The following is a 12,635-nucleotide window of genomic DNA, read 5'->3' on the forward strand; positions in this document are numbered from 1 at the left end:
AAAGTTGGGACAGGTAACAAAAAAAAAAATAGGGGGAGGGGAGAGAAAAAACCCCCCAAATATTACAAAAAATATATATATATACAAAAAAAATATAAAAGATAAAAAAAAATTGTAAGAAAAATGAAATAAAAAATTGTAAGAAAAATGAAATAAAAAAATTGTAAGAAAAAAAAATGTAAGAAAAATGAAAAAAAAATGTAAGAAAATGAAATAAAAAAATGTAAGAAAAAAAAAAATGTAAGAAAAATGAAAACAAAATTGTAAGAAAAATGAAAAAAAAAATGTAAGAAAAATTAAATAAAAATGTAAGAAAAAAAAAATAAAAAATGTAAGAAAAATGAAAAATAAAATTGTAAGAAAAATAAAAAAAATTGTTAAAAAAATACATTAAAAAAAATTTTAAAAAAAGAAAAATTTTTGACAGGGAAAAAACGGATGCTGTTGGCCTACCCTGAGCAAATGGAAAGAAAAGCTGATTTTTCTACTCTTTAGAGACGTACGGTAATGACAACGAAGCATCTGTAACAGTTACGTATAGAGAGGCACAGACCACAAGCTTGATTCCCCAAAAAAAACAAACAAAAGAACCCCCAAAAAACATTCTATACAATCTCCCTGCTGCAACTTTCGCCCCCCAAAGTCTAAACTTGTAATAATAACAATTATTATCATCAGGATGATACAAAACCCTCTTTGACAGAAAAAAAAAATGAAAAATACATTCCTTTGACACAATCTCTTGTTTTTTTATTATTATTATTATTCCTTTTTCGAGGGGACGTAACGGGGGGAGCGAGTCCAATAGAAAAAAAAAGGAGAATTGTTTTTGGTTACAAAAGACGAATAAAGAAAAAAAAAAAGGAAGCGCCTGGCTTGTAATATCGCTCGCGACGCCAGTAAAACATCATAGAAAACACAAAGTAAAAAAACGCTCCGTGTCGTGATATAGGAAAAAAAAAAAAGACAAAAATAAAATTGTCGAAAAAAAAGGAAATTAAAAAAGGGAAAAAAAACAACAAATGTGTCGTCGTAATTCCATTATTTTATTCCAAAAACAAAAAAAATATTTGGCATTATCTGTTATTTTTTTTTTTGTTACTCCTGAATAGTTTTGCAGCCCTGAGATGTGGCGATTTCCTCTGTGGGATTGCAGGGCTCGTTGACGCCCCGTAAATGCATTGAGACGCATTGGGCAAACGTTCAGCTTTTTCCAGCGTTGCCGCGGTCGCGCCCCGGCGGCTCGGCGATTGTTTTCGTCATTTTTTTTAAACATTTTTTTCTTTCTCGTGATTTATTTATTTTTTGATTTGTTTTTAAATCTGCGTCTTGCTCTCCCTCCTCCGTGCGTACGGGGCTCAGGCGCCGGGCGGTGTTTTCCGTTAATGGTACCAGACCCGGTAACATAGGATGGCGCCGGCGGTCAGCGCGGTGAACATGCAGATGTTTAGCACCAGGGAACTCCATTCTTGGCCGTCGTTTTTGTCGTCCGCGGGGTTGGGTTTGATCTTGTCGTCTGCGTCAGGTGAGGAGTACGCGTCGTCCGCGCCCGTGGTTCTCCTGCGGATTTCAGTGTCTTGACTAGTGCTGTGCGGAAGAAAAAAAACATAATAGAGTAACAGGCGACCGCAGCGGAATATTTAGTAGCCGGGAAATGTCATGGACATTTGGAAGGGGAGGGGCCAATACTTTTGGCTATATAGTGTATATACAGAGAGGGGAATTTATCAATACTGGAGCAGACAGAATCTGGAGCAGTTGCCCATGGCGACCAATCAGCATCCACCTTTCATTTTCAAACCTTAACTGAACTTCAAGCTTCAACTACAAACCCCTCTGCCTCTGGGAGTCACGTCTGTCACTGTCAGAGTCTTGCAATGCCTCATGGGACATGTAGTTCCACAACAGCTGGAGGGCCGGTGGTTGCCCGCCCCTGCTTTAAAGGCATGTCAGCTGTCAAGGTTGTCAGTGCGCTTATTTTCAACTCTCAACCTAACTTTATAAGCCCCTGAAATGTCTGGTGTCATAGGTGATCACACGTGCAGCACCATGGCAACTGCAACCCGAATAATGGCTACGACGGCACCTTTCTTGTGGTTTGGCTTGAAGGACAGTTATAGGTCAATCTGGGGAACATTCCAGCAGTACCAGCAGATGGGTTCCAGGATCACTGGACCGGGGACGGACGGGATGAATAGCTGTAGTACTCAGCCGGTAGGTCCTGCTGCCTGAATACATGCCAAGGTTTAATTTTGTGATGTAAATGGACTGAACCTTTAAAATGATAGGACTGTTCTGTCTGGGGACCTCCCTGCACCCCCTAATCTCTCGTCATTGACTGCTGCTCCTCTGTACTGACCTCCGCCCCCCTCCAATTATAAACAGCACACCACAAGGCGACCTGCATGGTACCCACCTTTCTACCGGGGGCTGTGAAGACAGGTGGGCTCTGCCGTCCGGTAGGCTCTCCTCCACCACGCTGACCGCCCGTCGGATCACCTCCTCCACCACTTGCTGCGGGAAGAACTCCGGCTGCTCGATCGTTCTGCCGTTTAGGGTCGTCTCCGTCATGCGTTTAGGAGGCCGGGGCGGGGGCGGGGTGTGTTCCGGTGGAGGGTCCATGTCCTCGTTGGACAGTTCTTTCCATTGTTCCTGCAGTACAGACCACACACAGTGACATCAGTCCAGCCTTCTGCTCATCTCCCTTAAAGAGACCCTGTCACCAACTTAAACACTTGCAGGTGACAGCACAGGGGGGAAAAAACGAGTCCTCTAAATACTTACTTGCTGTGTTTTTCCTTCCCCACTGCCACTATCCCTTTAACTTCATAGAAAATCTGACTACTCCAGGAAGAGTCATTTCCCAACCACAGGCCCCTCCCTCCCTGCTCATCAGAGCCGTCTCCTCTGGGAATGTCTAATTACTTTCTGTCCCAGCTCCACTGCCACTTCCCTCCCCTACATAACCGTATATGCAGCAGCAAGGGGAGGAAAAGAAGGGAATACTAAGGAGTAGGGATGCACCGATACCGGTATTTCGGTATCGAGTACCGGAATTCTTTTTGTGGTACTCGCCGATACCGAAAGTCCCATTAAGGCCCCATTCACATGCAGCGGCCCGGGATAACGCGACTTTCCAGCGACGGTAGCGCGACCTTCTCCGTCGGGCTCCATAGAAAAAAGCAAAATCGCCCAAAATCCGCCGAAAAAAGGGTCCGGTAGAAGCGACTTGCGACCGCGACGGGCGACATGGAGCTAAGACAGCTTCATTGACTATCATTAGCCGGCGACTTCTCGCGATATCGCGCGGCAAAAATGCGCGATATCCCGGCGGAAATCGCGCGATAAGTCGCTACATGTGAATGGGACCTAAGAAAAGCCACCCAGCTTCCTGATTAGCAGGAAAGATGTCCCCATGCTTCTCATCACTAGGTGACAAGAAAGCATGGAGCTGGCTTTCTGGCCAATCAGGAAGCCGGGTGCAGTGTAATGATGTGGCGCCTGCCTTCCTGACTGGCCGGGAAGCCAGCTCCTTGCTCCATCATCATAAGGTGACGAGGGAGCATGAAGCCGGCTTCCTGGCCAATCAGAAAGCCGAGCTCCACGTCACTACACGGCGCCCGGCTTCCTGATTGGCCAGCGTGTAATGACGCGCTGCCCGGCTTCCTGATACCGGAAGTACTCGGGCTAGGCATCGGAGCATTTGGGTGAGTATGAGTACTCTCCCAAATACTCGGCACCGCTACCGGTATTGGTGCATCCCTACTAAGGAGCAGAGGTAGTCGACTTCAGCCCTGCAGCTGTTGTGGAACTACAAATCCCATGAGGCATTGCAAGACTGACAGCCACAGGCATGACCCCCAGAGGCAGAGGCATGATGGGATTTGTAATTTCGCCACGACTGCAGATTGCCTAGCCCTGCCATAAAGCGTCACTTAAGTCTGTTGGGGCTGCTGACATCACATTTAAGATGGCGGCACCCAGAAGCAGTCTCAGGGCTTTTGGATGTCTACACGAGGGAGGCTACGCCAGGTAAAGAACATGTATGAAATACACCGAATGTACATAATATGGGAAGATTTGGTTTCCAATGAATGGTCTGGTGACAGGTTCTCTTTAAAATCTGAATTCCAGGTAAAAAAAAAAAAAACCTATCATAAGCCCACCTGTACTGAGGAATCCCCCATGATGAATTTGGCCCCCTCGATGACGGCCAGGTAAGAAAACCGCAGCTGGTCTGCCGTCTGGATGAGACCCATTCTGTATTTCCTCATATCTAAAAGAACCTGTTTGATGTCCACCGAGGACGGGTCTTTCCGCTTGTCCATCTGTGAGAAAGACGGGGCAATGTTAGAATTCCAGGCGCAACCCAGCGACGGGCAAATATAAAGACCGCGATCTTCTACAATGGAGCGTCCGGGCAGAACATATATCCGCACACTGAGCAACTCTTCCCGAGATCTGTCATTTAGAACTCACACACGGCTCCATTCACCGACAAGGATAAGGGTCATGTGACTGCGAGTTTCAAATCTTATTGGCTGTCAGTCTTCGGAAAATTAGTATTTTAGCTTTGTGAGTTGGATCTGGACATGGTGAACACTTTCATATCACAGCAAAGTAAGAAAAGTTATATCGAAGCACCAGAACTCGACTACAATATATAGACAGAGGCCTGTGGACACCTGACCATCACAACTATATGAGCTTGGTGGACATCCCATTCCAAACCAATGGCCATTAATATAGAGTTCCCTCCCAGTGCTGGCCATTAATATGGAGTTCCCTCCCACTGTTGGCCATTAATATGGAGTTACCTCCCACTGTTGGCCATTAATATGGAGTTACCTCCCACTGTTGGCCATTAATATGGCGTTTCCCCCACTGCTGGCCATTAATATGGCGTTTCCCCCACTGCTGGCCATTAATATGGCGTTTCCCCCACTGCTGGCCATTAATATGGCGTTTCCCCCACTGCTGGCCATTAATATGGCGTTTCCCCCACTGCTGGCCATTAATATGGCGTTTCCCCCACTGCTGGCCATTAATATGGCGTTTCCCCCACTGCTGGCCATTAATATGGCGTTTCCCCCACTGCTGGCCATTAATATGGCGTTTCCCCCACTGCTGGCCATTAATATGGCGTTTCCCCCACTGCTGGCCATTAATATGGCGTTTCCCCCACTGCTGGCCATTAATATGGCGTTTCCCCCACTGCTGGCCATTAATATGGCGTTTCCCCCACTGCTGGCCATTAATATGGCGTTTCCCCCACTGCTGGCCATTAATATGGCGTTTCCCCCACTGCTGGCCATTAATATGGCGTTTCCCCCACTGCTGGCCATTAATATGGCGTTTCCCCCACTGCTGGCCATTAATATGGCGTTTCCCCCACTGCTGGCCATTAATATGGCGTTTCCCCCACTGCTGGCCATTAATATGGCGTTTCCCCCACTGCTGGCCATTAATATGGCGTTTCCCCCACTGCTGGCCATTAATATGGCGTTTCCCCCACTGCTGGCCATTAATATGGCGTTTCCCCCACTGCTGGCCATTAATATGGCGTTTCCCCCACTGCTGGCCATTAATATGGCGTTTCCCCCACTGCTGGCCATTAATATGGCGTTTCCCCCACTGCTGGCCATTAATATGGCGTTTCCCCCACTGCTGGCCATTAATATGGCGTTTCCCCCACTGCTGGCCATTAATATGGCGTTTCCCCCACTGCTGGCCATTAATATGGCGTTTCCCCCACTGCTGGCCATTAATATGGCGTTTCCCCCACTGCTGGCCATTAATATGGCGTTTCCCCCACTGCTGGCCATTAATATGGCGTTTCCCCCACTGCTGGCCATTAATATGGCGTTTCCCCCACTGCTGGCCATTAATATGGCGTTTCCCCCACTGCTGGCCATTAATATGGCGTTTCCCCCACTGCTGGCCATTAATATGGCGTTTCCCCCACTGCTGGCCATTAATATGGCGTTTCCCCCACTGCTGGCCATTAATATGGCGTTTCCCCCACTGCTGGCCATTAATATGGCGTTTCCCCCACTGCTGGCCATTAATATGGCGTTTCCCCCACTGCTGGCCATTAATATGGCGTTTCCCCCACTGCTGGCCATTAATATGGCGTTTCCCCCACTGCTGGCCATTAATATGGCGTTTCCCCCACTGCTGGCCATTAATATGGCGTTTCCCCCACTGCTGGCCATTAATATGGCGTTTCCCCCACTGCTGGCCATTAATATGGCGTTTCCCCCACTGCTGGCCATTAATATGGCGTTTCCCCCACTGCTGGCCATTAATATGGCGTTTCCCCCACTGCTGGCCATTAATATGGCGTTTCCCCCACTGCTGGCCATTAATATGGCGTTTCCCCCACTGCTGGCCATTAATATGGCGTTTCCCCCACTGCTGGCCATTAATATGGCGTTTCCCCCACTGCTGGCCATTAATATGGCGTTTCCCCCACTGCTGGCCATTAATATGGCGTTTCCCCCACTGCTGGCCATTAATATGGCGTTTCCCCCACTGCTGGCCATTAATATGGCGTTTCCCCCACTGCTGGCCATTAATATGGCGTTTCCCCCACTGCTGGCCATTAATATGGCGTTTCCCCCACTGCTGGCCATTAATATGGCGTTTCCCCCACTGCTGGCCATTAATATGGCGTTTCCCCCACTGCTGGCCATTAATATGGCGTTTCCCCCACTGCTGGCCATTAATATGGAGTTTCCCCCTTTCCAGCTGTAACATCCTGCACTCTTCTATGTGGAAATTAGGGCCCATTTGTCACGTTCAAGGGAAATAGGTCTGTGCAGGCCACTGGAGTTTGGGAAGGGGATGTTCAGCAAGCTCACATAGGTGTAAAGGTTCCCCGTCTATAAACTGTAGGCCAAGATACAATGCTATACATGAAAAGGAGACAAGTGCGCCACCTGCTGACCCTAAACAAGAATGCATGACATTAATCCGCAATATTTCACATGTTACATTATCGTCTGTTTAGTCATTTGTAGAAAATCACTGCACGTTCCCTGAGCCGCCTACAAGGTGATACTCACCAGCAGTAAACAGGTGTCAGCCAGGCAGAAGGTCCCCGACCGGCCGATGCCGGCGCTGCAGTGCACCACGATAGGCCCGTGTTCGGGGTTCAGGCACCCCGACTCGCGCACCTTGAAGAGGAAATTGAGGAATGATGCTGGAGACTCGGGGACGCCGAAGTCAGGCCATGTGGTGTAATGAAAGTGCAGGATCTCTCGGGTCTCTTGTGTCTGCCGAACAAAAAACAGAAAATTGGTATTATTTTAAAACCAGAAGATCCTTTAAAATCTCTAATTACAACCAATTCGCATCCACAGGGGAGGAGCCACCAGGCAGATCACAATCTGACAACCTTCCAAATTAGGTGCCTGTGCCTCCTCTTGCACAATGTCGCGGGGACTGGCGTCACAGCTTATGTGGTCACATCAGGGAAGGCTCACATACAAATACTGTATTATGAATCTTCTGCACACAATATAGCTGGGCCAATGCCATTTGCAGAGGTCTACTGCCACTAGATGGTGCTGAGGAGCATCGGAAATGCACCTTAGCTACCTCTAGTGGCGGTCGTGCTGTGTGAACGTTATTCATCTAGTTGTGCGCTGGGTGGTAGATTGTCTAAATCCTTGGCTCTCAACTGGTGGGTCGTGACCTCATGTTCAGTGGGTCACCACATGCCTTCCACTTTTCTGAGAGAGAGTCTCCTCAGCCCCCCCCCCTATTGCTTACAGCTCCCTCATGTGTCCTGTAGAGGTGCCTTGACCAGAGTAACACACTGTAGCATGCAATCACACCTACTACGCGGTCTGGTGTGGGAGGCGTGTTGCGTTGCCATTCATTTGAATGGTGCCCCAAACACACCTCACACAGTTGGATCGCCCGCACCAGGAAACACGCGGCACCGCAATGCCGTGCGGTCCATTGCACTGGGACTTGGGTCGCGACTTAATGACCAAGGATAAATGTGGGTTCCTGAGGTTACACAGGTTGAGAATCGCTTGTCTAAATCAGCCCCTAAGTGTGGGCTACTCACACCGAGGTTCTCCAGCTCCAGCACACGGATTGTATAATAGGATTTGATGTCTTCAGAAAGGAGGGTCAGTTTCAAGTTTGCGTCATCAAACGCCATCAGGCTGTCCTCCTTCTTCGGCCAGTACTGAGCGCACTTGATCTGCGGGGAAACAAATGCGACGGTGAGATCAGAGACATAAGGCAAGTGACGCACTTGCAGTGAGTAAGATCTGAGTGTCTATTGCAGCACAACCAAAGCTAGCACCATCAGGACGACCCAAGTTATCGGGGAACCGCTAAGTCTTCTGAGGCCTTCAGAGATCTCCCGGTTTGTGCATCGGAATACAAGCTGACCAACTGGATTTCAGAGGTGGGGCTGGTGCACGGGGTGCTGTTGATTTTAAAAGGACTACAGATGTAGGAACCAACAGATGGAAATTTAGTTACATCATTTGGCCAAGCGCTTGTGGTCAACCCATTGCAAAACCATGAGGTTGAACACCCTTTAGGCCACAAGAACCTCCACTCTTCCGGGAAGGCTTTCCACAAGATGAAGCCAAAAAGAACTTTTGTGAGTTCAGGTTCTGATGTTAGATGAGGAGATCTGACCTTCCAATCAGCATTCTAATGCATCTCTATGGCTTTAAGTGGGGCTGAGGTCCACATACTTTGGCCATATTGTGTACATATTGTACATACATTCGGTATGTAGCATATCTCAGGGCTGGTCACAGAAGATGAATCTCAGGCTGATGATTGATAGACAGGAAATGCACGTGAGTCACCACAGCCTTTCCTCGAAGATTTCTGGAATTTCTGACTGTACAGGATGGAGCTCCGGTCTCTGTCTGGCTGGGTTGTATCTATTTCCTTCCGTCTCCCCGGCCGGCCTCGTTCTACGTCTCTATCTCCCACCTTTCCCACAAAAAGCCGTATTGTGTCTTATTATAAAACAGATATAACAAGAGAGAGTTATACACTTCAGCTGCAGACAAACTACAACTGTCCCTTTGGAAATGAGGCACGGGGGGTCTCGAACCAGGTGACAAAGGGAGCCAATCACATTGCAGGAACATCCTAAGGCTCTTCCAACTATCTTCCAGTCATTTTGAGATGGCGATCCAGCCAATACAGTGATACAGCCCTGCAAAGCATGACCCTAATACAAACGCATACACCCTAATAATCTCCCCACCCAGCCCCGTTAGGTTTCTCTGTGGCTCCGGGTCCCACGGCCCATAAATAAACACACACACACAACAGTTTATACTTACTGATCCCTTCTCTATGACTCGGTTCAGCATGACGACCCCACTGCTTTTCTGTTCCCACACCATTTCCCAGAAGTGGCCGCACGTATTTGGAAGAGGACCCTGCCGGGGACAGCAAGACTTTAATATCTAGCAGGTCAAACAGTGAAGACCATAGAGCTACACTTTGAATGCCATAGAAGCCTGTGCGTAGGCCACAGAAGCCTGTGCGTATGCCATAGAAGCTTGTGCGTATGCCATAGAAGCTTGTGCGTATGCCATAGAAGCCTATGCGTAGGCCATAGAAGCCTATGCGTAGGCCATAGAGGCCTGTGCGTATGCCATAGAGGCCTGTGCGTATGCCATAGAGGCCTGTGCGTATGCCAAAGAAGCTTGTGCATATGCCATAGAAGCTTGTGCGTATGCCATAAAAGCCTGTGCGTATGCCATAGAGGCCTGGGTGTATGCCATAGAGGCCTGTGCGTATGCCATAGAAGCCTGTGCGTATGCCATAGAGGCCTGGGTGTATGCCCTAGAGGCCTGTGCGTATGCCATAAAAGCCTGTGCGTATGCCATAGAGGCCTGGGCGTATGCCATAGAAGCCTGTACGTATGCCACAGAAGCCTGTGCGTATGCCATAGAAGCCTGTACGTATGCCACAGAAGCCTGTGCGTATGCCACAGAAGCCTGTGCGTATGCACAGAAGCCTGTGAGTTGAGGTGCGATGGGATGAATTGAGGTGGGGTGGGGTGAGGTGGGATAGGGTGAGGTGGTGTGGGGTGAGGTGGTGTGGGGTGAGGTGGTGTGGGGTGAGGTGGGATAGGGTGAGGTGGTGTGGGGTGAGGTGGGATAGGGTGAGGTGGAGCCTGTGCGTATGCCATAAAAGCCTGTGCGTATGCCATAGAGGCCTGGGCGTATGCCATAGAAGCCTGTACGTAGCCCACAGAAGCCTGTGCGTATGCCATAGAAGCCTGTACGTATGCCACAGAAGCCTGTGCGTATGCCACAGAAGCCTGTGCGTATGCACAGAAGCCTGTGAGTTGAGGTGCGATGGGATGAATTGAGGTGGGGTGGGGTGAGGTGGGATAGGGTGAGGTGGTGTGGGGTGAGGTGGTGTGGGGGGGGGGGGGGGGGGGGATGGTGTGGGATAGGGTGAGGTGGGATAGGGTGAGGTGGGATAGGGTGAGGTGGGATAGGGTGAGGTGGGGTGGGGTGAGGTGGGATAGGGTGAGGTGGGGTGGGATAGGGTTAGGTGGAAAGGGGTGAGGTGGTGTGGTGAGGTGGTGTGGGGGTAGGGTGAGGTGGTGTGGGGGTAGGGCGAGGTGGTGTGTGCAGCCCACAATGAAATCCTAACATTTTTGGGGGAGTATGAATGTTTGTGAGTGTGTGAGATTGTGTCTGTGGTTGTGTGTGTGTGTACGTGTGTCAGGATTTTAATCACACACTACCATGTCATTGCGCCTACTTCTGGTGCGGGAGTTGCATTGCGTTGCTATTAATTTGAATGGCACCCCAAACACACCTCCCTCCCACAGTTTGAGCGCTTGCACTGGAACATGCAGTACCGCAATGCCGTGCCTTCCAGTGCTGTGCGGTTTGGGTCACGACTTCATGACCAAGGACAAATGTGGGTCCTGAGGTTACACACTGCATTAGAAGGTATAGTTTGACACCCGGCATCCGGCATCACTATACTGACCTATTGAAACACTTGCTACCTACCTGTGTCAGTATGTAGCTGCGCTGAGCTTCCTCCATCTTGATCAAACTTGCGTTAATGTAATCATTGTCTTCTCTGTGTAGCTTAATCCGGCTGTGGTCGACTGTGAGATAAAACAAATACACATAATTAATACTGATCAACACCTCTGCCATGGGCATAACCCCGGGGGGATGGGGGGGGGGGTTTGGTTTCAAGTTAATTCTTTTAAGTATATTTATATAAAGCTAAAGATTTAGAAACATTGGACTGGGGTCACAGGGAGAGGAGATGAGGGGAAATCTTCCTATGGGGACACCTCTTCAGATAACACTCGTCTAAGAGGAGTTTCCTCTCACTTCCTGTTTTATCTCTGGGACAGGAAGTGAAGGTAAATCTCTACAATTGGAAAAAAAATTCAGGAGGACGCTAGTTTGTGTCCTCCCGTTACCCTTCGGAGAACTATGGGGAAAAGCCCTGACCCCATACTTCTCCTTTAAGACTGCTCTTATCCTCTAAAGTAGATATATTAAATCTCAAATACGTTTTCAGATGTCATTGTTATTTCAAAAGTTATCTTCAACGTCAAAATCTGCCGCTTTCATTAAAATAATCCCTGGTGATGCCGCCATGCAGGAACCCTTTTGTTATAGAGTGACAACGCTCTGTCCCAGACTCCCAACTCCTGCGTTGTCACACGGGCTTCCCGAAGGAGACTACAAGTGGCCATTCCAATACACATTACGCAGACATCGTCCACTGTTGTCACCACCAGGAAACCATCCATGAGAAATGTCATGCAGCCATCGGATCCGAGTACAATTTTCTGAAGTCAAAGAGGAGCTCCACGGTCACAGCAATGTGGCCTCCATTGGGATGAAGATCAGGAGGACAACCTGCGTTCCCTACGACATGACGCATGTCACGGGCTCCATGGTTTAAAGATCCAGAAGAGGCTTCAGGGGACTGGTCCCTCTCCATCATCATGTACAGTGCAGAAGTACTACACTGAACATGATGTGACCACAGTCCTGAGCACCAAATAGAAGAGGCTTCAGGGGACCGGTCCCTCCCCATCATCACGTACAGCGCAGAAGTACTACATTGAACATGATGTGGCCATGGTCCTGAGCACCAAAGAGAAGCGGCTTCAAGGGACTGATCACGTAGTGTAGTGGAAGCCTGCCGGAGTGAGTAATGGGGTATGTATTAAAAGCTGGGGCCCCCACTATATCCTAAATGCCAGAATTCAGCTTTAAATAAAAAAAAAACCTTAATCTAATCGTCTTTTACACAACTAGGTCTCTGTCAAGTGGTCCACCACAGTGCCTCTTCCAGGAGGAGAGACCAGAGATCCAGAGATGCAGTCCGGACCAGTTACCGCCCCTCGACGTGTGATGTCATCATGCCGCAGCGGTCCCACTGAAGCCTACGAGGACCCCACCACTGGACAGCCAATGGAAAGAGCTAAAGTAATCCAAGCAGCAATGTGAGCACACAAAAGCAGGAGCTCCCCACTATGCAGTCCAGACGTGGAGAAGATTCGGGACCCGGCATGTCACATGACCATGGATTCAATAAGTGAAAGGGGCTTTTGCTTTTATTTTTACATTAAAGCCTGTGACACG

General features: G+C 48.8%; 1 protein-coding gene across 1 annotated transcript in view; it reads right to left on the reverse strand.

The window, feature by feature from the left end:
• Positions 1 to 1,315: 1,315 nt before the first annotated feature.
• The window catches only part of PTPN1 (protein tyrosine phosphatase, non-receptor type 1), an 11,620-nt gene continuing 300 nt past the window's right edge, over positions 1,316 to 12,635 (reverse strand). Inside the window, exons 2-8 of the mRNA XM_018566385.1 lie at positions 11,031 to 11,131; positions 9,333 to 9,431; positions 8,081 to 8,218; positions 7,068 to 7,277; positions 4,167 to 4,328; positions 2,417 to 2,652; positions 1,316 to 1,587 (exon numbers count right to left, since the gene is read on the reverse strand). Coding sequence (XP_018421887.1) covers positions 1,383 to 1,587; positions 2,417 to 2,652; positions 4,167 to 4,328; positions 7,068 to 7,277; positions 8,081 to 8,218; positions 9,333 to 9,431; positions 11,031 to 11,066 — 1,086 coding nt within the window. The 5' untranslated portion in view covers positions 11,067 to 11,131 and the 3' untranslated portion in view covers positions 1,316 to 1,382. The remainder of the gene's footprint in view (positions 1,588 to 2,416; positions 2,653 to 4,166; positions 4,329 to 7,067; positions 7,278 to 8,080; positions 8,219 to 9,332; positions 9,432 to 11,030; positions 11,132 to 12,635) is intronic.

Source organism: Nanorana parkeri, unplaced genomic scaffold, assembly GCF_000935625.1.
Source record: "Nanorana parkeri isolate BGI_ZX_2015 unplaced genomic scaffold, ASM93562v1 scaffold946, whole genome shotgun sequence".
Lineage (NCBI taxonomy): Eukaryota > Metazoa > Chordata > Amphibia > Anura > Dicroglossidae > Nanorana > Nanorana parkeri.